The sequence below is a fragment of the Peromyscus leucopus genome, chromosome 9 (assembly GCF_004664715.2).
Source record: "Peromyscus leucopus breed LL Stock chromosome 9, UCI_PerLeu_2.1, whole genome shotgun sequence".
Classification (NCBI taxonomy): Eukaryota; Metazoa; Chordata; class Mammalia; order Rodentia; family Cricetidae; genus Peromyscus; species Peromyscus leucopus.
The window spans coordinates 68,034,608-68,056,143 of record NC_051070.1 but is presented as its reverse complement, the minus strand read 5'-3'; the positions used below and the strand labels follow the sequence as shown (position 1 = coordinate 68,056,143).

The window sequence follows — 21,536 nt, the reverse complement described above, 5'->3', positions numbered from 1 at the left end:
CCTTTAATCCCAGCACTTGGAAGGCAGAACCAGGTGGATCTCTCTGAGTTCGAGACCAGCCTGGTCTATAGAGCAAGATCCAGGAAAGACACCAACACTACATGGAGAAACCCTGTCTTGGGGGAAAAAAAAAGATTGATTTGTTTTATGGATTTGAGTGCTCTATCTGCATGCATGCCTTTATGCCAGAAGAGGGCAATAGATCACACTAGAGATGGCTGTGAGCCACCATGTGGGTGCTGGGAATTGAACTCAGGACCTCCGAAAGAACAGCCAGTGCCCTTAACCTCTGAGCCATCTCTCCAGCCCCCAAAATTTTTAATTTTTAAAAATTTATGCATGTGAGGAGGACCTGGTGTGTGTTTACATGTGCATATGAATTAGGGTACATACCCCACGTGCTGGTCAAGCCTGGCCGTTGGTGCTCACCTAGGCAGGATCATGGTGGAATTACAGATGCATGCTGCCATTGCACCCAGTTTTACATGGTTTCTGGGATTTGAACTCTGGTCTTCATGCTTACTCAGCAAGAGCTGTGTCCAATGAATCTTAGTTTGAGAAGCTACACATTTTTACATCCTTGACTCTTTCTCTCAAATATTTACCACTCTGATTTAATAAAGAATTGGAACTCACAAACATTAAACGGAGACAAGACCTTTATTAGCTTCTATTTATAAGTACTTTTCAATACTGAAGCAAAGTATTAGGCTGTAGGGACAGGGGAAAACCAAGGCACAAAGAACCTCCCAGTCCCCAGAACTCACTAGCGGCCCAGCAGCCCCCTGCTCTTCATGGGAGGTCACGGCTGTGTATATGTGAGAAGGCCGCTTTGTTCCCTTGAAGACAGCCCCACCCACCTGAGCCTCAGTGAGAAGAGGACCTGGGAGGGCGGGGCCAGCAGGCCAGCTTAGAATTTGCTGGTGTAGAGGGTAACAATCCACTTGGGCACACGGAGGAAGCCAGGCAGGTAGGAGGTCAGCCATCCCAGGCCGGAGACATATGAGAGGGCGTAACCCAAGGAAAAATAGTCTTGGACGGGGCGGCCTGGGAACAACAGGAGGACAACTAGACCCTATTTCCTACTCCCCAGACACCCCAACTCTGGCTGAACACCTGAGGGAAAGGGGCAAGGAACAGAGTCATCAGGTAAAGCTGGCCCGGAGGGAGTGCTTACCATCTATATCCCGAAGGCCATAGCGCCGAGCAAGGTCACAGGACGGCAGCACCTTCCCACTCAAGTTCAGGATATTGGGGTCTGTGGGCACACACATGCTCAGAGACGGTGGGCACTGGGAGTGGTGTAGCGTGACACAGTTTGGCTGAATGGGACAGGGCACCACCGAGGCACACACTGCACCGAGCAGCAGCTCTCGGTGTTCATCCAAAGGCTCTTGGCCAACACCTCCCCGAAGCCAGGAATCCTGACCCTTTGAGCCTCCAAAAGCCAGAGATGACAAGAACGTCCAGTCATCTCCCAAACCCAAACTAGGAACTGGCTGTCAGCGCCCCGCAGATGCACTGCCCCCCCACTATCCTCACCTGTTGCCAAGGCCACCACACACTTGCCACTCATTTCTGTGCTTTCTGCTGAGGAGAAAGTTGGTTTGATCTAGAAAACGAGTCGAGAAGTTAGGGGTTAATTCCCAAGAGCACGGCCTGTGCCTATCCCCATCCTCACCTTCTGCCCCAGAAGGCCACAGGTCTCAACAGGACTTGCAGGGCCCCGTCTTAGAAGACACCAGGCTACCTTGCCCATGTTCGTGTGAGCCCTGCACCCCGGCCCCAGGACCAGTTGCCTCTCCTAAATGGAAGGATCAGATCGTTCCAACTAGTGCCCGGACCTTCTAGGGTAGGTCAGGGCAAGGTCACGACAGACAGCCTTTCCTGCTGTGACATGTACCACGGAACGTGTTTCTTTCCATCCTTCCTTCCATTGTCACTGCTAGGGGCTGCTGTGCCCACGGCAGCACACCTAAGCAAATGCTCTGCCTTTGAGCTACACTTCCAGCCCTGGATCAAGTGTCTTAACTTCTCCGGGTTTCTGCTTCACTCTCTGAAAAATGGAGTTATTAACTGCTTTACAAGACTTGAAGACACAATGTGAGTACATGCTCAGCCTGTGTCTGCCCTAGTAAGCGCCTGACGAGTGGGGACAATTACTCTTTCTCTTTTTAGCCAGAGTCTCACTGTGCGGCACTGGCTGGCCCAGAACTCGGTCAGGCTGGCCTTGAAGCTGCACAGATGCTCTTGCCTCTGCCTCCTGAGTGCGGGGATTACAGACGGCCTGCCACCATGGGATGCTTACAATTGTTACTGTCTGGAGCCTGCCTTTTGTTTTCTGCTTCCCTGCCCCCCTTGCCAACCTTCTTAAACGAGGGATCCTCAGGAACCTCCTCCTTTGCCATAAACTCCTTCACCAGTTCCGTCTGCACTATCCCTGGCCACAGAGATACGTAGCTGACTCCATGACGTCGCAGCTCGTGGGCACAGTCAGCAGCCAGCTTGTCGCACTGGAGGGAGGGAAGGCGGAATGAGAACCGGGAGGCTTGCCCAACTCAGCTTCCCCTTCTGCTCTCCCGACCCGAGAGGCTATCCCAGGCCCCAGCCTTCTTGAGCCCTGCTGTCTCTGGTACTCATCTTCCCACAGGAGTAGCTGCTCTGGCACATGGAGGGAGGTCCAAGCAGAGGAACCATCAGTGGGCGGGGCAGGGAGGGAAGTGAAGGTCACTGGACTTACTATTCTGACAACTGGGGACCGTACCAACCACCGACACTGTTGTGTGCCTCCCCAACGCCTGGGCACTGGCCCTTACCGCAGCTTTGCCCACACCGTAAGGGACATTGAACATATGCTGCATGCCCCCAGGGGAGGAGACAACCACGATGAGTCCTTTGCCAGCAGGGACCATCAGCCGTGCCCCATACACAGAGCACAAGTAGTGGCCTCTAGAAGTGGGACAGAGAAGGAGGAGAAGGAGTGAATTGAGTGAACGCTGGTTTGGTTGCTTCCTGAGTCCTCAGTGGCCACTGTTAGCACAGGAGGCTGCATGGCAGCCGGTGAAGGCTGGGGAGAGGCAGAGGCCATTCCAAGGAGAAAACCCGATACAACTGACGGCAGATGAGAAAGGGATCCACACATGACAGCCCTGTCCACTGCTGATGAGGATGGGGGAAGAACAGGCCCGTCCACTGCTGGTGAGGATGGGGGAAGAACAGCCCTGTCCACTGCTGGTGAGGATGGGGAAAGAACAGCCCTGTCCTCTGCCGGTGAGGGTGTAAACATGTGCCGCTACTATGGAAGTCCATATGGGGATTTCTCAAAAACCGAAAATACAATATGTCCAGCTATTCTACACTTGGGTAGGACTCTATGCCAACAAATCACAGAGATTTGCATTTCTACAGCTGACCTACTCACAGTAGTCCGGAAATGGGACCAACATAGATGTCCATCAACTAATGAGTGGATAAAAAAATGTGGCATATATACAAAATGGAATTTTATACAGCTGTAAAGAAAAATGAAACCATGGCATCTGCAGGAAAATGGATACAACTGGAAAACATAATAATAGTTATTTTTGAGACAGGGTCTCACTACATAGCCTTGGATGTCCTGATATTCATTAGTAGATCATGCTGGCCTCACACTCACAGAGATCCACTGGCCTCTGCTCCGGAATGCTGGGATTAAAGTCATGCTCGACCACCACCCAGCCCTTCTAACTATTTTTAAAAACAGTTGCATGGTCTTCATGCAACACTGAGAGAACACTCCCTTGTGGGACTTGTACTTGGATGGGCACAGACAGAGGCAGGAACAAGGCTGAGGTCTTGTTGGGAAAAACTGAGTTTGGAGGTGGTGGCCCATGCCTTTAATCCCAGCACTCGGGAGGCAGAGGCAGGCAGATCTCCAAGTTTGAGGTCAGTCTGCTCTACAGAGTGAGTTCCAGGACAGCCAGGGATACACAGAGAAAGAAAGAAAGAAAAAAAAAAACAAGGCAAATTGAAACAAAGCAAAAATTGATGTGGACACCTTTAATCCCAGCACTTGGTAGGTAGAGGCAGGCGGATCTCTGTGAGTTCGAGGCCAGCCTGGTCTACAGAGTGAGATCCAGGAAAGGTGCAAAGCTACACAGAGACACCCTTTCTCGAAAAACAAAACAAAACAAACAGACAAACAAACAAAAAAGTTGACATTCCCTGGCTGGCTGAGATGGCTCAGTAGGTAAAAACATGCTTCCTAAGCAAGCCAGGCAGGCTGAGTGCAATGCCCAGATCCTACAGAAAGATGCAGAGAGAAATGACTCTCTTAAGTTGTTTCTGATTTCTGCACACACACACACACACACACACAAACGCTCAAGCCCACCTGCACACTCTTTTTCTCTTTCTAAAGAAAAAAAAAAGTTGACATTCTTAGATGCAAGCCCACAGGCACAGAACTTCTCCAGAAATAAGCGGGGGGGGGGGGGGGGGGGGGGGGGGGGGGGGGGGGGGGGGGGTTAGGGGGGGTGGGGGGGAATGGCAGAGGGGAAAGTCCTTTTAAAAAGTTGCTGGGTCTGGGGGGACCTAAGTGAGAGGAACCCAGGCTCCGGCAGTGAAGCACATACCTGAGTCCAACGTTGTTTATATCATCCCAGATGGAGGCAGGCACTTCCCAGAATGACTTATTGCCGGTGTCCAGGATCGCCTAGAAGACAGGGAGGGGACTGACAGGGTGACCCGAGGGCAGGAAAGTGTGAAGGGCTGGATAATGGGAGAACAAACGGAGGCAAAGACTCAAGGGTGGGTTTGGGGGATTTCTGGAATGTCCAATTGGATCAAGTGCAAAGGTTACCTGGACACCAGCATAGGCATTATTGACCAGCACATCTAGCCGCCCGTGCTGTTCCCGATCGACTTGCTCAAACAGGCTTTTCACTTCACTCTCCTGGCTTGAATCACACACCACTGGCACACACCGGCCCCCGAGGGACTGTGCCTGAGGAGGGACAGGGAGTATGAGTTCACACTAGTATCACTTCCCTAACTGAGAAGGGAATCACAGGACTCAGCCAACAGCTGGGAAAACATGGCAGGCAACGGCTCCCTCTGGTGTCTGTTTTAGGAATTACACCACAGTAGGACCGCCGGCAAGGTAGATGGGACCTCAACATTCACTGAGGCCCATCCCATGCCAGACCTCAGGAAACACTCTGCAACTCCAGGGCGAGGGACAAGGCATGGCACTCACTCTTAGAAACAAGCACCTATCCTCTTTTTCCTTTCCAGCTCTCACGCCTCCCCTTTACCCTGGAATTCTTACTCAGTCCTGGTTCTTTCCTTCACTCAACCAATGCTCTGGCTTGGTCGCCGGAAACCAGAGCCATTAGGCATAAATTATTGCCCCCTCCTATTCTTCTTGCCTTCTGAAAGCGTGTCCCCACTAACTTCAGAGGAAGAAGAGCACCCAGTCTCCAGGGGCAAGCTCAGGGTCCTGTCCTATCACTTCTCTGCTCAAACTGCAGCAACGCCTCCTAATGCTCATTGGAACTCAAGTGCTTTTTTCTTAAGTGAATTCCTCATAATCTAGTCAGTATGAACTATCTAAAAAGCAGGAATTTTAAAACTCTTCTAACTGGATCACCAATCTAAGCAACTAAAGTCTAGAAGTTTTTTTGATAAGGTCTCGCTATACAGCCCAAGCTGGCCTTGAACTCCCAATCCCCCTCACACGACTTCTCCAGTTCTGGGTGATATAGACATGCCTACCATGCTGGTTGTGTGTGTCTGTGTGTGTGTGTGTGTGTGTGTGTGTGTGTGTGTGTGTGTGTGTCTTATTGTGTAGCCCTGGCCAGTTTGGAACTCACAGAGAGACTCCCTCCTCTGGTTCCTGAGTGCTGGGATTAAAGGTATGTAAAACCCAAACATTTGACAGGGTGGTTTTTTTGTTTTCAGTACCCAGGATCAAACCAGGGCCTTGTGCCTCCTGGGTAAGTACTTTTCCACTAAACTGCACCCCAGCCCCTCGTGATGGCCTTCTAACAACCACTGTTCCCTTTCTGGCCTCTCTACCATCCCCCTTTGCTTTTTCATAACTCCCTTTACCTAATTCCTATTCAAGACGTGTTCAAAGATCATCTCAAGAGAGCTCGAGAGATGACTCAGTAGTTAAAAGAGCACTGGCTGCTCTTCTAGAGGACCCAGGTTCAATTCCCAGCCCTTACATGGCAGCTCACAACCATTTGTAATTTCAGTTCCAGAGAGATCTGGCACCATCACACAGACATACATGCAGGGAAAACACCAATACACATAAAATAAAAACCACCTCAAGAATGCCTTCTCTTAAGTCCCATGCGGTGGTACACACCTTTGATCCCAGCAAGAGATCTCTGTGTATTTGAGGGCACTGTGGTCTAAACAGCGAGTTCTAGCTAAGCCTGTCTAAAGACATAACCACCTTTATCATTTAGATGCCCCTCCAATGCCCCAGAGCAAGCATTCTGTGCACATAAAACGACTGGTTAATAAATGTGACTTCCTGTTAAGACTCTTATCTTGTAAGAACAGAAATTGCATCTTATCACTTGGGTAATTCCATGCCTAGCAAATCATAGGTACTCGAGTATTGCTTTTATTAGAATCCAGTCAAGATACAAACTCTTATCAGGGTGTGGTGGCACTGGCCTTTAATCCCAGAATTCAGGAGCCAGAGGCAAGTGGATCTCTGTGAGTTCCAGGCCAGCCTGGGTCTACATGGTGAGTTCCAGGCCAGCCAGGGCTATGTAGAGATGTTAAGAGACTGTCTCAAAAAACAAACAAACAAAAAGAAGTAAACACGCACAGTTCAGCAAGTCTTGCCTAATCACAGAAGCTGCCGGCCCCAAGTTTTTTTCTTTGCAAAATCTCAAACTCTCAAACAGAAAGATTTTTCTTCTCATTAAACTCACTTGGTAGAAAAATTCAACTCTGTCTTATTTGTTTGTTGTACGCTGTAAATATTAATGATTTGGTAGGGGGAGTATCATGGCCAGGCAAGTGGTTAGTAGTAATTAGGATGATTAATTCAGGTGGTCACTCACCTCCTGGGCCGTAGCTCTAAGGGTGTCCAGATGGCGGCCGGTGATGTAAACCGTGGCACCAGCTTTGCACAGCTGTAAGGCAATGCCACGGCCAATGCCTCTGGAGGCACCAGTTACCACACACACTTGCCCCTTCATAGGCGCTACCATGACTCGCATCAAAGGCGGGTGGGGGGTATCTGTGGAGTAAAGAGTCGCTTTGAAGGCAGGTCTCTGTGAGGGCTAGGAGGGGCAGCTAAGCTTGGACTATTTTGAGGGGAGAGAAATTTCACAGGAGGGTCACTGAGTGCAAGTCTCCGGCCAGCCTGTCCTTTTCGGAGGCACAGGGCTGAGTGGAGACTCTCCGGGGCCACACACATACTGCGATTCTCTGATAGTGGGGCTGTCTTGGTGGGGGCATTTGGCGAGGCAGTCCAACAAGGTATGTCCACGAAGAGTCCTGGGCCTTCTGGAGTTCTGGCTACCGCTCCAGTCCCCCCAGAGAACCGCGAAGCCTTGAACTTTAAGCGGACAGAGCCTATGTGCCTTACCTGCGGCGGACGCTCCTCTGGGGTTCTTTCTGCCCAGCTCGCCAGACCCACTTTTATCCTGCCCGGGAACGGGACCTTGATACTGGCCACGTCGGAGTTAGAGTGTGTACCCTGCCCGGGTAGAAGTCTAGAGCGGGTGGGGATGAGCTAGAGCGAGGTGAGACGAGGCTGGCCCGGGAGATCCTGGGCAGCACCTCCCAGGGGAACCTGCTAATAGGGAACAGCGACCCATAGGCACGCCCACCATGTTCGCCCGCGCCGTCGCCGAATCATGACGTCTCCGTGCGTCAGGAGTGCGCCGGCGGCCGTGGAAGTGAGCCGCCAACCGGGAAGCGTGGGGGATCGGTCCCGAAGCACGCATGGGGCTGGGTCCGCGTTCGGCTCACAAGGGGCGGCGCCAGTTCGTGGGCGCCGGCCGACGGGGACGCGCGGCCCGGGGTTCGGGGCGTCCCCCTCCGGGCCGCGATGAGCGTCCCCGGCTGCCGGCGGCGGCGGCCTCGCGCGCAGAGCAGGCCCCCGAGGCCCTCCCGCACCTGAGCCCGGAGGCGCTCGGCTATTTCCGACGGGCGCTGTCAGCGTTGAAAGTGGCTCCCGACGCCGCGGAAGAACGAGGTAGGCGCCAGCTACGCCGCGGATAAACAGTAAAACCCACGCGGGCAACTTCCAGAGGGATTCTCGGGAAGTTCTCGGCTAAGTGATGGTCAAGTCTTATCCCCCCTCTCACTCCCTCTAACGGTCTGTTTCCTCGTGTTTCCAGAGTTGATGGTGCGCAATATTTTGAAGGAAGTGGAGGCTCAGGCCCTAGCCTTGGCCACGAACAGGACTGGTAGCGAAATGCTGCAGGAACTTTTGGGGTTCAGTCCTTTGAGACCTCTGTGTCGAGTGTGGGCTGCTCTGCGCCCCAACTTGCGCTTCGTGGCTTGTCATCGATGTGGGGTCCACGTTTTGCAAAGTGCTCTGCTGCAGCTGCCTCGGTTGCTGAGGAGTCCTGCAGAAGCGGAGGATGAGGATGATGATGATGAGGAGGAGGAGGATGGGAAGCATGGTCCCTTGCAGACTCTGGAGGAGCTAGTCCTGGGACTAGCCGCTGAGGTGTGTGATGATTTTCTTTTCTTCTGTGGAGACACGCATGGCAGCTTCGTGGTCAGAACTCTGCTGCAAGTGTTAGGAGGTACTCTTCTGGAGTCTGAGCGAGCCAGGTCCCGGGGTTCCCAGTCGTCTGGTAAGTATTATAAAAAAGGCAAGTGGGCCTGGTGAGCAGGAGAGTTTCGGGAGTTCAGAAGCCAGTAATCAGAAGAGTTAATCTTCATGATGGAGCTTGACCAAAGAATAGTGTGTCTAGACATCTAGAGGGAAGGGTGTACATCTATTTAGGGACCGGCTACTAGCGTAGGGGCAGGGAGAGGAGACGATTCATTAAAAGCAATGGATTTCACATTTTTATTTCCTTTTTTTTTTTTTTTTGGTTTTTGGAGACAGGGTTTCTCTGTGTAGCTTTGTGCCTTTCCTGGAGCTCACTTGGTAGCCCAGGCTGGCCTCGAACTCACAGAGATCCGCCTGGCTCTGCCTCCCGAGTGCTGGGATTAAAGGCGTGCGCCACCACGCCCGGCTCACATTTTTATTTCCACAACTCACAGTAAGAAGTTAATTTTTTTAATTAAAAAAATATATATGTGCATGTATGTGCATGTGCACACACTCAAATGTCCGTGCCTTCTGCTGTGTTTGTGTGGAGGAGAGAAGACCTCTTGTGGGGGTCAGCTCTTCTTCCACCGTTCGGATTCTGTATCTCGAACTCAGCTTGTCGGGCTTAGTCGAAGTCCCCATTACCACAGCCTCCTTGTCCCTGATAGTTTATTCTGAGACAGAGTCCCCCCTATAACCTAGGCTGGCTTTTGACTTGTGATATAGCGGAGGTGGGCCTTCGACTCTTTTTCCTCCTGCTTGCTTCTGCCTCTCAGGTGCTGGGACTACAGGCTGTGTTTCCATGCCGGACTGTTTGTCATTAGGTTTTTGTTTTTGTTTTCTGGACAGGTCTTACTGTGTAGCATGTGTAGGTTTTTGTTTCTGTTTTTCTGGACAGGGTCTTACTGTGTAGCCTGTGTTGGTCTGGAATTCCCTATGTAAGCCCATTCTGGCCTCAGATTCACTGTTGTCCTGCCTCAGCCTCTCAGATACTGGATTTTGGAATGTGTGACTTTACACCTGGCCAGGAGATTTGCTTTTAACCCCAGTTTTTATTTTTATTTATCTATTTATTTATTTGTTGAGACAGGGTTTCCCTCTGTACCCCTGGCTGTCCTGGAACTCACTTTGTTTGAGGCTGGCCTCAGAGTCACTGAGGTCCACTTGCCTCTGCCTTCCAGATGCTGGGATTGAGGCATGCACCACGGTCCAGCTCCCCTATGTGTTTTTAACCTGTTTATGTGTGTGTGTTGGATTCAGGCGAAGGTTCAGGAATGCCCTTTCCACTTGCTAGCCCCTTTTCTGATGTTTTCTTTCCTTTTAAATTTTATTCTCTATTTAAAAAATGCTAATTAAGACCACTAACTTTGTCTCATGATACAGGATGTGCCCTACATTTAAAAATGCTGGAAAATATGGTTAGAGAGCATAAATGAGGGCTGACTTTGGACTACTTTAAATACCTGACTGAGAAGTATGAACCCTGGCCCACAGGGAAGGGAGCTGAAGATCCACAAGCAGCGTTGAGTTGTATCACATCTGTCCTGCATCTCACTCCGAGCCCTGTGGAGCTCTTCCTATTTGGCCACTTGCATTTTGCTATTGTTCATGTTCTTGATCTCTCTTTAGAAACACAAAGGACCTCAGCTCGGGAATGTAAGCCCACTGATTTTGAAGTTCCTAAAACTTTCCTGAATCGTCTTCAGGACCTGAGCACCTGCTTTCTGAAGGACATTGCAGGTAAAAAGATGTCTTAGTTACTTTCCATGTTGCTGAGACAGATCCCTGGCCAAGGGACTGGAGGAAGAAAACGTTTGACTCACAGCTGGAGGGGGCAGTGCATTGTGTTGGGATTATCATGGCTGTAGCTAGACTGTCCAGTCAGGGAGCAGAGGTAGATAGATAAATGCTGGGCTCAGCTTGTTTTTCCCTTTTTATTCGGCCTAGGATCCCAGCCCCTGGGCTAGTGCCACCCACATTTAGGGGCGTTCCTGCCTGTATTAACCTACTCCAGAAACTCACAGACATGCCCAGAGGTTGGTTTTCGTAGTGATTTTATATCCCATCAAGTGGACAGTCAAGGTTAACATCACAGCAGGGAAGGAGGAGAGGGACTCGGATCTTCTCTGGGGGTTCCCCACTCAGGACCCTTGTCTCAGGTCATTCCTCTGTAACACCTGCTTTATTTAATGCTGTAAAGCATTCTGTATAGACATTGTCGTGTCTATAGACCCTTGGTTACTTGCGTTTTGGGGATTGTACAGGTAATCGGGGCTTGGAATAAGCTATTAAATTATCTCTGCCTTTTCCTATAGTATTTATCACCGACAAGATCTCCAGCTTTTGTCTTCAAGTGGCCTTACAGATCTTACACCACAGATCACCTCAGCATTGTGCCCATCTCTGTGATGCTGTGATTGATTACCTGAGTTCTCGGAATTCTTCAGCAAGTGGCAGGTATGATCAAGTCTTCAGGAGTAACCAAAGCTGGGAATGTCATGTGTGATGAATGAGATGATGTAGTTAGTGTAGCTGTATTTCTGGATGAAGTTCAGACTCTTTGGTCTTGTTAATATTTCTTGCTGGGCAGTGATGCATGACTTTAATCCCAAGTACCTGAGAGGCACAGTCTCACTCCTGCTGGCCTCAAACTCACAGAGATCCTCCTGCCTCTGTGTCCCAGGTATTGGGATTAAAGACTTGTATTACCTATACCTGACTTAGTTTTATTTTAAGATTTATTTTTATTTTATATTTATGAAGTTGTGCCTACATGTATATATGTACACAACGTGCGTGCAGGGCCCTCGGAGGCTGGAAGAGGGTGTCAGAACCTCTGGAACTGGAGTTGGAGGTAGTTGTAAGCTGCCTTGTGGGTGCTGGGAACTGAACTTCTTGGGTCCTCTGTAAGAGCAGTATGTGCTCTTAACCGCTGAGCCAGCTCTCAGGCCCCAGTCTCCTCCTTCATCTATGTGTGACACAGTCTCACTATGTAGCCCCAGCTGGCTGGGAACTCACTATCTAGACCAGGCTGGCCTTGAACTCACCTGCTTCTGCCTCTTGAATACTAAGATTAAAGATGCGCACCACCAAGGCCAGCTTTTTCAACAATGCTTTATTGTATGAGCGTTTTGCCTGTGTGTATGCACATGTACCACGTTTGTGCAGGAGCCAGTGGTGGGCAGCGAGGGCCTCTTGGTCCAGGCCCTCTGCAGAGAAAGTGATACTCTTAAGCAGCGAGCCGTCTCTCTAGCCCAGTCTCGCTCTTCTCACCTCCAGCCCTCTACTCCTGTTTCTTCGGGACCAGACGAGCTCCAGACTCCTAGAGCAGGTGCTGCTGGTGTTAGAGCCCGTGCGGCTCCAGCGCCTCTTTGAGGACCACTTCCAGGGCCAGCTGCACTCCTTGGCCGCGCATCCCATTGCTAACTTCCCTCTGCAGCGCTTACTGGATGCAGTCACTTCCCCTGAGCTGGTGAGTTGGAAATGTGGCCTGGTCTCTTTCTGCTATCCTTAATCATTAGGCCTTATTGATTGATTGATTTACTTATTTACATATTAATTTGGTTTTTCCGGTTAGGGTTTCTCTGTATGTAGCCCTGGCTGTCCTAGAACTTGCTCTGTAAATCAGGCTGGCCTTAAATTCACAGAGATCTGCCTGCCTGTCTCCTGAGTGCTGAGATTAAAGGCGTGCATCACCACTAACCAGCTTTTGGGCCTTATTTTATTGAGTGCTTGTCTCTGTGCTTCTCTGGCAATTTACTGCCCATTGCCCATGTGAAGTTATTCTCAGGACTTTTCCAGAAATTAGGGTGGAGGTGCCCTTCTCCTAGAGATTTGTTTTAGCTTCTCAGGTCTGATTACCTGTCCTCTTAATTCAATTTTACAGCTAGAAGTTCGGTGGCTTCTTGTCTATTAACCCACAGGGGCCCTGAAGCCATTGCTTAGCTTTTCTTTTCCCTTTTTGCCTATGATGGGGGTGGGAGATGGAGGGTGTCCCGTGGTCCCTTGGGTTGACACATGGAGTAGAATGGCGGGTTTAATTCTAGACTTGCTTTGCCTTGGTTCTCCTTGACTTCTGCAGAAGGAACATTTAAAATCTTCCCCTATAAGATAACACATCTATGACGTCTCTTCTGGGTTTTACACAGCACGGTGAAAGTTCTGATGTTGGCAATGGTTTTTATGTCTTATCTAGCTCTTTTCAGTAGGAAAAATGTTCTGATTAACTTAGTCAGTAACCATTAATTGAAGGTCAACGATTCTCCAATCCATGTTTCCTCTCAGCTGTCCCTTGTGTTTGAGGAGCTGAGTCCTGCCTTGGAAGCTGTGCTGGCCCAGGGCCACCCAGGGGTGGTTGTTGCTCTGGTGGAAGCCTGCCGCAGGGTTGGGACTCACCAAGCCCAGGTCTTGCAGCTGTTAATGGAGGTAAGGGGGTGTTACTTGCAACCTATCCATGCCCTTCCTTGATCTAATTCTGCTAGTTAGAATTTGTCTAATGTGGATGTGAGGTTTAATGTTGAGGGATAGAATGTTATAGATAGACAGATGAGTCCAAGAACAGCCCTGAAATGCAGTTGATTCTCCAGAACTTAGAGAACTTGGAGAGGTAAATGTGGATTCAGTCCCCACAAGTGCAGAGGCTGGAGACAGAACAAGGCCGATGAGATTCTGCTCTCCCTCGTGTCCTTTGCTGTTGGGTTAGACCTCCCTCTTCTTGAACATTCTGTCTGGAACACCCTTGTGTTGGGGATGGGATAGTTCTCGAGAGTCTTTATGTTTTGTCTTGCTGTCTAGGCGTTCCACTGTGCAGAGCCCTCATCCCGGCAAGTCGCCTGTGTGCCTCTCTTTGCCTCTCTGTTGGCTTATGAGGTATACTATGAACTGACAGAGGAGGAGGAGGGGGCGGTGCCTGCAGAGCATCAGGTAAGGTGGGAGGGGCCAGGCTTTTTGAAGAGAAGGTGGCAGTACCCTAGGGACGAGCTCATCCATCTGGCCTGGTCACGGCCTCCTCATTTCTGATTACTGTCCTCCCAGGTAGAGATGGCCACAGCCAGAGCTCTGAGGGAGGTGACAGTGCTTGGGTCTCTTCTGCTCCAGCACTTGCTGTATTTCTCCAACCCTGGACTTGTACTCCGGAGTCTGAGCGCCTTGACAGGACCTCAGCTCCTGGCTCTGGCCCAAAGCCCTGCTGGCTCTCATGTATTTGATGCCGTCCTGACCAGCCCCTCTGTGACACATAAGCAGCGTCGTCGTGTGCTGAAGATCCTAAAGGTTAGACTTGTGCCCTGGTCCCTCCGTCACTGCTTTAGAGAAAACGGGTTTGTTCAGGGCTGGACCCGGGAGCTGGAGGCAGGGCACATGCATAGTTCCTGTGCTGGTTGAACCGTGCCTCTCCAGCCTTCTGAAATTATCCCTCCACTCCCAAGACCCAGTTGCGTTCCTCTCCCGAGGGACTTGACTTGCTGTCTCAATGCAGGGGCAGTATGTGGCTCTTGCCTGTAGCCGCCACGGCAGCCGTGTCTTAGATGCCATCTGGAGTGGAGCAGCTTTGGGCGCTCGGAAGGAAATTGCTGCTGAATTGGGTGAGTACCACTGCCCCTGGGCGATGTTTCCAAACTCTGCCTTTTCCTGCACCCAGTAGCCGATTAGTTCAGCAGATATCAGAAGCATAGTCTGGTTCTGAGGTCTCAGTGGTCTGCTTTTGCCTCCTCTCTGCAGACTTGTGCAGTTCTTTATCTACCCTTACCCCTTTATCTGGCTTTTAATGGGTGAGGTGTTTTATAGTTGGATTTTTTGGAGGGGCCACCAGTTTATAAATAATGACACCTGAGACTTACTAATTATGGAAGCTTACCTCAGCTTAGGCTTGTTTTTAACTTTTAAGCTCTTATAACTTTAACCCATTTTTACTAATCTGTCACATACTGCCCATCCTGTTTCCTCCATGTCTCCTTGCCTCTCTCTCGAACCTAGATTCATCTCCTACTTCTCTCTCTGCCCAGAAGTCCCACCTATACCTCCTGTCTAGTTATTGGCTGTTCAGCTCTTTATTAAACCAGTCAGCAATCTATCTTCACACAGTGTACAGATATCCCACAACAGCGTACATTTCAAGTCCAGGGTTGGAGGGAAATGGAGGGGCCTTCACTTCAAGTAGAATTGGTTTTTGAGCATGGGTGATGATGATAAACACAAGTGGTTCTCTTTGCAGGAGAGCAGAACCAGGAGTTGATCCAGGATGCTTTTGGCCACCACGTGGCCCGAAATGTGGCCCTGACTACCTTCTTGAAGCGGCGACAGACTTGGGAACAGCAGCAGAGTGCTGTGGCCAAGCGGAGACGGGCATTGAACTCTATACTTGAAGACTGAGACCTCACGGTCTGGGAATAGTGTCGATGGGGGGTGACAGGACATGCTTGTCCTTCCTGCTTTGAATCGGAGTCTGGAGTCTTATTGGAGCAGATGTAGCAACACACACAAAACTGTAGTAACATAAACAAAACTGTACGCCTGACACTCAGGAAATTGAAACAAGAATATCAAGAATTCACTGGGATTAAAGGAGTGCCAACAAGGCAAAAAAACAAAAAACAAAACAAAACAACCAAGAATTCAAGGCTAGCCTGGGCTATGGCAGCCAGATCCTGTTTATCCCCATGTCCATCTGTCTGTACCAACACCCATTCTTCCCCAGGCATACTGGTAAACATTTTTGTATTTTTCTTTGTAATATTTTTATTTTCCGGGGAAAGGTAGCTCAAGGTAAAGCTAGGGACAGTGTCATTGGTGTGCAGGGTCTTAGGGACAGGGATCAGTGAGAACTTGGGGACTGAGTCATTGGTGTGCAGGGTCTTAGGGATAGGGATCAGTAAGAACCTGGGGACTGTCATTGGTGTGCAGGGTCTTAGGGATAGGGATCAGTGAGAACCTGGGGACTGTGTCATTGGTGTGCAGGGTCTTAGGGATAGGGATCAGTGAGAACCTGGGGACTGTCATTGGTGTGCAGGGTCTTAGGGATAGGGATCAGTGAGAACCTGGGGACTGAGTCATTGGTGTGCAGGGTCTTAGGGATAGGGATCAGTAAGAACCTGGGGACTGTCATTGGTGTGCAGGGTCTTAGGGATAGGGATCAGTGAGAACCTGGGGACTGAGTCATTGGTGTGCAGGGTCTTAGGGATAGGGATCAGTGAGAACCTGGATGTAGCAGCAGTTATGGCGGGATCAGCATGCCAGGGGACAAGGTTGTGGTTCTGCAGGATAAGTAGAGGGCAGGAGATGGATGGAGGTAAGATAGGCAGCATCCTTCAGGAATGTGCAGGCTACAGGACCAAGGCAGTGTGCTGAGAGGTTCTGTTACGATGGAGTCAGGTGAGTTACCTAGGGTACACTGCAGACCCCAAATCTGTTGATGCCGTATAGCTCTCACGTGTCTCATGGGAGCGGTCTCGGGGCACCGGCTCCCGTCACTTTTTCATTATGAATGGAGGTGAGTCTGCTTCTGCCACTGCCACCGCTCGGCGCCCTCCACCACGTGGCGCAGGGTAGATGAAATCCCCAGCAGCATATGACCCAGGCCTTGCAGCAGTGAGGAAGTCCAGCGAAGGAGCTCCCTGCAGGGCAGGAGGGAGAGGAAACCAAATGGTTAAGGGACGCTGAGGGGAGGCCTTGAGTTTGAAAGCTTGGGGTGGGGGTGGGGTTCACAAAGGAGAACTTATGGGATACTGGGGTACAAGAGGTGGCACTTGATTGAACTTGAGGGACTCTCCAACTATAGGGTTGTGTGACATGTTGATTTCTGACCTGAGCACTTTTTTGGGTCCAACTCCTTGAAAATCACAGCTCATGGAATAGAGCCCGTAGAAGGTAGCTTTGACGTTGAGGCTGCCGAAGAGGTCTCGAGGATTTTGCTTGTACACATCAAAGGTGATTCGGGCGATGTCCTTGCTGTGTTTTGGCTTCTCCCGTCCTAGGCCGTATGACAACATCCCACTCTGTGGGACACCCCATTATTGAAGTGAGCCTTCCTTCATATCCTGACAATCTGCTAATCCTGTCGGTGCTGGATTAGGCCCCTTTTGCCTCCCCAGCACCTCAGCCCCCAAGATCAGTGATAGGCTAGGGAAGAGGATTGGGATAACCAGAAAGGATTGGTGACCTCAGCAGCCCACTGTGGGCCTCACCCTGGGACTCCAGCTCTGTCCTCGCTCTAGCACCATCAGACATGTGTCATCCTCGAGCAGCTGGAAGAAGTCCTCATTCTCCACGGCGGTCCCATCCTCCTCCAGGACCAGTGTTAGCACTCCGCTTAAGAGCAGGGTCTCTAGTACCTGTTAGTGACCAGTGGCAGGAGGAGAGGGGCGGGTGTCAGCCTCTGCCCCTCCTCTCTTTAGTTGGCCCTTTGGCCCTAGACACTGGTTGGTATCTCAGCTCTGCTTCCTGATTTGCCGTCTTCCCTGTGTATTTTTTTGAGACGGTATTTGTGGAGTTCAGCATGTTCCTAAACTCAGCAATTCTGTGTTAGCCTCCTGGGTCCTGGGATTGTAGATGTGAGCATTTCATCTCATCCTTCGTAAACATGGCAGTTCTTGTTTGGGTTTTTTGAGTTGTTAACAGACCTTCACCAGAGGCAGACCCTTTTTTCATTTGCTTCTGTTCACCTACCCTTGCTCCTCTCTAAGCCACTCCCACTGGTACTGAATGACAAGTCAGTCATAGCCAGGTGGGGTTATACCCACCGTCTTAGCTGCTCAGGAGGCAGAGGGGGGGCGGTACTGGAGCCAAGAAGTTTAATACCAGACTTCGACAGATTTGGACCCTGACTCCAAATATGGATAAAAGAAGATGAAATCTAAACAGATGAAATCTCTTACCTGTGTTCTTTTATCTACAGTGTCCTCCTGTGTCGTCCTTCCTGTTCTCTACAAAGTTTTTGTTTTGTTTTTGTTTTTCAGTTTTCTGGGACAGAATTTCTCTGTGTAGCTCTTGCTGTCTTGGAACTCACTATGTAGACCAGGCTGGCCTTGAACTCACAAAGATCCGTCTGCCTTTGCCTCCCACGTGCTGGGATTAAAGGTGTGTGCTAACACCACCCTGCTCTACAACTGTTTTTTTTTCAATGTTAGCATTGTTTAACCATTCTAAGGCCAAGTGAAAACTTGTGAATGTTAAAAGAAATGCTAGGGTTGAACTAGTTAGTAATAGTGATAAGAAATAAAAGGGCTTCAGCTGGCATAATATAGTCAAGGGGACGGGAGGGGCAGGGCTCTGAGCCGCTCCTCGGAGGCCCTCTTGAGGAGCACACACTGGCGCTGTTCCCTTTGACTCATTCTAACACTGACTGCAGCCGACTCAGTTTTAGGCTAGCTTCTGAGAAAGCCTCCACCTATCCTGGGAATCAGGTTACTCTAGATCATCCTGTAGAGAAGGAGCTGGACATGAGGGAACCAAAGAAAGCTACAGCCGCTGGGCGGTGGTGGCACACGCCTTTAATCCCAGCACTCGGGAGGCAGAGCCAGGCAGATCTCTGTGAGTTCGAGGCCAGCCTGGGCTACAGAGCGAGATCCAAAACTACACGGAAAAACCTTGTCTCGAAAAACAAAAAAAAAAAAAAAAAAAAAAGCTACAGCCACATCTTAGCGGTGCCTTCTGGTGATGGTGGTTAAACATCTTTGAAGACGTACTTAGGTTGTTTCCCCCACATCAGGAACTAGAGCACCACGGTTTCCACCAGCATGTGCACACTAACAAAGGGTCTGAATCTTCTAAAGACAACTTCATATTCATATCACTTACCGTGTGGGTTGACACACCTTCCTTTAACAAATTATTTTTATATATTTTTAAAATTGTGTGTGTGGTGGGTGGATATGTGCATGTGAGTGCATAGAGATCAGAAGGGGGCATTGGATCCTCTGGAGCTGGAGTTACATTGCTTGTGAGCCACCAGGTGGGTGCTGGAAGCTCAACTCTGGTCCTCTGCAAAAGGACTACATGCTTTTAACTGCTGAGCCATCTCTCCACCCACCGTGGGCAGCCCATTCCAGTCTCTGGGGGTATTCTGCCTAGCTTTACTAGCTAGATTGGGATGAGGTGGGAGAGGAACAGTTCTTATATATAAAAGCAAACTATATAAACAACTTTTAAAGATCATAAGGTCAAGAGAAAACTGGAATAATATTCTTTTGTTTGTTTTGTTTTTCGAGACAGGGTTTCTCCATGTAGTTTTGGTGCCTGTCCTGGATCTCGCTCTGTAGCCCAGGCTGGCCTCGAACTCACAGAGATCCGCCTGCCTCTGCCTCCCGAGTGCTGGGATTAAAGGTGTGCACTACCACCGCCCTTCAAATTGTCTCTTGACTGAATTCATCCCTTCAAGAAGACCAGAGCCAAGAGGCATCCCTCTCCGATATCTGTCAAAATATCTATAAGGACTTTCCCTTTATTCCTTTCAGAAACCCTAAAAGGTAGCTTATTATTCCCTTGTGTAGATGAAGAAACTGAAGGCTGGGGTGTGCTTTAGAAGTAAATTGTTTACCTAGTATGTGCAACGACCTGGGTTTGATGCCCAACACTGAAAGCATTTTTCAAGTTAGGTTTTGTGGCATGTGTCTGTAGTCTTAATACTTAGAAGGCTGAAGCAGGAGGATTCTGAGTTCAAGGTCAGCCTGGGCTAAAAAGTGAGAGCCTGTTTCAATAGAAAGACAAACAACAAACTGGTTTTGACAGGTTGAATGACTTCCCAAGGCTTGACAGCTTGGAAGTAGCAAAATCAGAATTTGAAACTGGCTCTTCATAGAAACGAAGGGCTGGGAACTCAGACCAGTGGCAGAGCCCTTGTCTAGAGTTTTGATTCCTAGCGCAAGAAAACACACAAATGCCGTGATTACTTCTGAACCCGGCTCTCCACCCCTTCTTACCGACTGTTTCCCGAGGGATGGCGACCGTGTAATATGCACACTTTCTGCTCTGCCGTCCCACCGTCCTTGACTTGAGTCCCTTGGCTTTCCTGCTCCGGGAACCCGACCACTTACCTTATCTAGTAGCTCCTGGCGGGTGGCAGCAGTCAGTCCTTTCCGGACCGTCCGCTTGTGATCACAGACACGGAAGGGTCGCTGAGGTGGTGGAGCTGAGTTCCAGACCCTACGGCCAATTTCAGAGCCCATAGTGGATACTGACCTGGTAGTTAGGAAGAAAACACCAGAAGGGGCAAGGAGGGGGTTGGTAAAATTAGTGATAATGATGGGGTGGGGTGGCTAAGAGGTTCTAGGTTTACAGATCCAAAGGAGAGACTATGGGAAGAACAAAAGAGTAGTTAAGAGTTGGAGAGGTCTGTCGAGGCAGGAAGTGAGCCTTCTAGAGGCTGATGTTTGCCTCGTCTGCCCATATCCCCAGCATTGAAGTATAAAGAGGGGTTAGAAATCACCTCAGCAGTCCATTGGGGTTCAAGGCTGAAAGGTACTCCATGGTAGAGGGATCGAGTAAGTGAGCTGCCTCCCTGTGGCTTTGGGGCTGTGTGTGTCTCTCTCTGTTGTTCTGAGGCTGAAATCTTGTTTCTGTATAAAGCTGAGATCTTAGCCCTGATGAAGTGAGAGGTGAGTCAAGCCTGGACTCTGCCCCCCTAGCCTGATAAGTAATAGGAACAAAGTCTAGGAGGAGGAGCCTGTGTGGGGTGGTGGAAGTGCCTTGTTTGCGTCTCTCTTTAGAGATGTGTTGTGAAGGATAGAATTTGATATTTGATTCTCCCCTCCCCTTTATCCAAATACAGTTTTACTTTGTAGTCTAGACTGGCCATTTGAACTCCTGAACTTCATATCTCAGCTCCTGAATGCTAGTCCAGTTTCTGGTCCTGTGTCAGAGAGGGCATGCCACGTGAGCCCTGCTGACTGCTGCCACCTACTGGAAAGTTACAAACTGCAGCTTTTGGAAAAGGCTGGGCTAACTGGGGAAGCTTGCAAGCTTAGCACGGGGAGAAGCAGGGATCATTCCAAGGGACCCCGAGAAAATGAAAGGTGGGGCAATGTGTCTGGGAATGGTGTGAGGAGAGGCTGGATTCTGATCTACAGAACCAGCATGGTCAGGATTCTCTCTGATACTCTGGCTTTCCTGCTTAACCTCCTTGGTTGGAGAAGGATTAGCTAAACGTTTTTTTTTTTTTTTCTCTTCTGGCTTCATTCTCCAGAAATGCCTGCTTCAGTGGCCATGAGCAGACACTGCTCTAATCTTTTTTGTTTTGCTAATTATGTACCTCCACCTATGATCCCCTCTACAGTCATCAGAGTATCAGAACTTTCTCTCTCTCTCTCTCTCTCTCTCTCTCTCTCACACACACACACACACACACACACACACACACACACACACAGGGTCTCTCACAGGCCTGAAGGTCAACAAGTTGGTTAGGATAGCTGGTCAGTGAGTCCTAGAGATCCACCTGTTTCCATCTGCCAGCACTAGGATTACAAACCATGCACACACACACACACACACACACACACTTTTTTTTTTTTTTTTTTTAAAACTTATTATGTATACAGTGTTCTGTCTGCATATATCCCTGCTGGCCAGAAGAGGGCACCAGATCACATTACAGATGACTGTGAGCCACCATGTGGTTTCTGGGAATTGAACTCAGGACCGCCGGAAGAACAGCCAGTGCTCTTAACCTCTGAGCCATCTCTCCAGCCCCGAACCATGCAACCCTTTAACATGGTTTCTGGGCACTGAATTCAGGCCCTCGTGCTTGGATGGCAAGGAC

General features: G+C 49.8%; 3 protein-coding genes across 4 annotated transcripts; 1 reads left to right on the top strand and 2 right to left on the bottom strand.

Annotated features, from left to right (window-relative positions):
• Positions 1 to 641: 641 nt before the first annotated feature.
• Dhrs1 (dehydrogenase/reductase 1) lies at positions 642 to 7,873 on the bottom strand. The gene is made up of 9 exons (XM_028892227.2): positions 7,601 to 7,873; positions 7,071 to 7,249; positions 4,844 to 4,987; positions 4,617 to 4,696; positions 2,817 to 2,949; positions 2,367 to 2,513; positions 1,543 to 1,612; positions 1,178 to 1,258; positions 642 to 1,047 (listed from the first exon to the last, which is right to left on the bottom strand). Exons 2-9 carry the CDS (start codon positions 7,227 to 7,229, stop codon positions 911 to 913), a joined length of 951 nt encoding a protein of 316 aa, XP_028748060.1. The 5' UTR covers positions 7,230 to 7,249; positions 7,601 to 7,873; the 3' UTR covers positions 642 to 910.
• Positions 7,874 to 7,898: 25 nt separating this feature from the next.
• Nop9 (NOP9 nucleolar protein) lies at positions 7,899 to 15,507 on the top strand. Its single transcript, XM_028892190.2, has 10 exons — positions 7,899 to 8,212; positions 8,358 to 8,822; positions 10,415 to 10,525; positions 11,101 to 11,242; positions 12,065 to 12,257; positions 13,070 to 13,210; positions 13,580 to 13,708; positions 13,820 to 14,056; positions 14,262 to 14,367; positions 14,997 to 15,507. The coding sequence occupies exons 1-10, from the start codon at positions 7,960 to 7,962 to the stop codon at positions 15,152 to 15,154; spliced, it is 1,935 nt and encodes a 644-aa protein (XP_028748023.1). The 5' UTR covers positions 7,899 to 7,959; the 3' UTR covers positions 15,155 to 15,507.
• Cideb (cell death inducing DFFA like effector b) lies at positions 15,495 to 20,494 on the bottom strand. Of its 2 annotated transcripts, XR_005092180.1 has the most exons (6): positions 20,205 to 20,415; positions 19,813 to 19,957; positions 16,966 to 17,112; positions 16,586 to 16,776; positions 15,980 to 16,395; positions 15,495 to 15,925 (listed from the first exon to the last, which is right to left on the bottom strand). XR_005092180.1 is itself a non-coding variant. In XM_028892191.2 (5 exons), the coding sequence occupies exons 1-5, from the start codon at positions 20,243 to 20,245 to the stop codon at positions 16,260 to 16,262; spliced, it is 660 nt and encodes a 219-aa protein (XP_028748024.1). In that variant the 5' UTR covers positions 20,246 to 20,494; the 3' UTR covers positions 15,495 to 16,259. The 2 variants fall into 2 exon arrangements, 1 of the variants encoding a protein (XP_028748024.1); XM_028892191.2 differs by having other exon boundaries at positions 15,495 to 16,395; positions 20,205 to 20,494.
• Between the last annotated feature and the right edge of the window lie 1,042 nt (positions 20,495 to 21,536).

Bases quoted from the DNA above. Each gene is read 5' to 3' on its own strand.
- Dhrs1 (XM_028892227.2), bottom strand. From the start codon at position 7,229: ATGCGAGTCATGGTAGCGCCTATGAAGGGGCAAGTGTGTGTGGTAACT. The intron at 2,950-4,616 runs GTATGTGCTTCA...TCCCACTTCTAG, and splicing joins ATAAACAACGTTGGACTCAG to AGGCCACTACTTGTGCTCTG. The intron at 2,514-2,816 runs GTAAGGGCCAGT...CCCTCCCTCCAG, and splicing joins ACGGTGTGGGCAAAGCTGCG to TGCGACAAGCTGGCTGCTGA.
- Nop9 (XM_028892190.2), top strand. From the start codon at position 7,960: ATGGGGCTGGGTCCGCGTTCGGCTCACAAGGGGCGGCGCCAGTTCGTG. The intron at 8,213-8,357 runs GTAGGCGCCAGC...TCGTGTTTCCAG, and splicing joins CGACGCCGCGGAAGAACGAG to AGTTGATGGTGCGCAATATT. The intron at 14,057-14,261 runs GTTAGACTTGTG...GTCTCAATGCAG, and splicing joins GTGTGCTGAAGATCCTAAAG to GGGCAGTATGTGGCTCTTGC.
- Cideb (XM_028892191.2), bottom strand. From the start codon at position 20,245: ATGGAGTACCTTTCAGCCTTGAACCCCAATGGACTGCTGAG. The intron at 17,113-19,812 runs GTAAGTGGTCGG...GGTCACTAACAG, and splicing joins GCCAGGAGCTACTAGATAAG to GTACTAGAGACCCTGCTCTT. The intron at 16,777-16,965 runs GTGAGGCCCACA...GGTGTCCCACAG, and splicing joins GACAGAGCTGGAGTCCCAGG to AGTGGGATGTTGTCATACGG.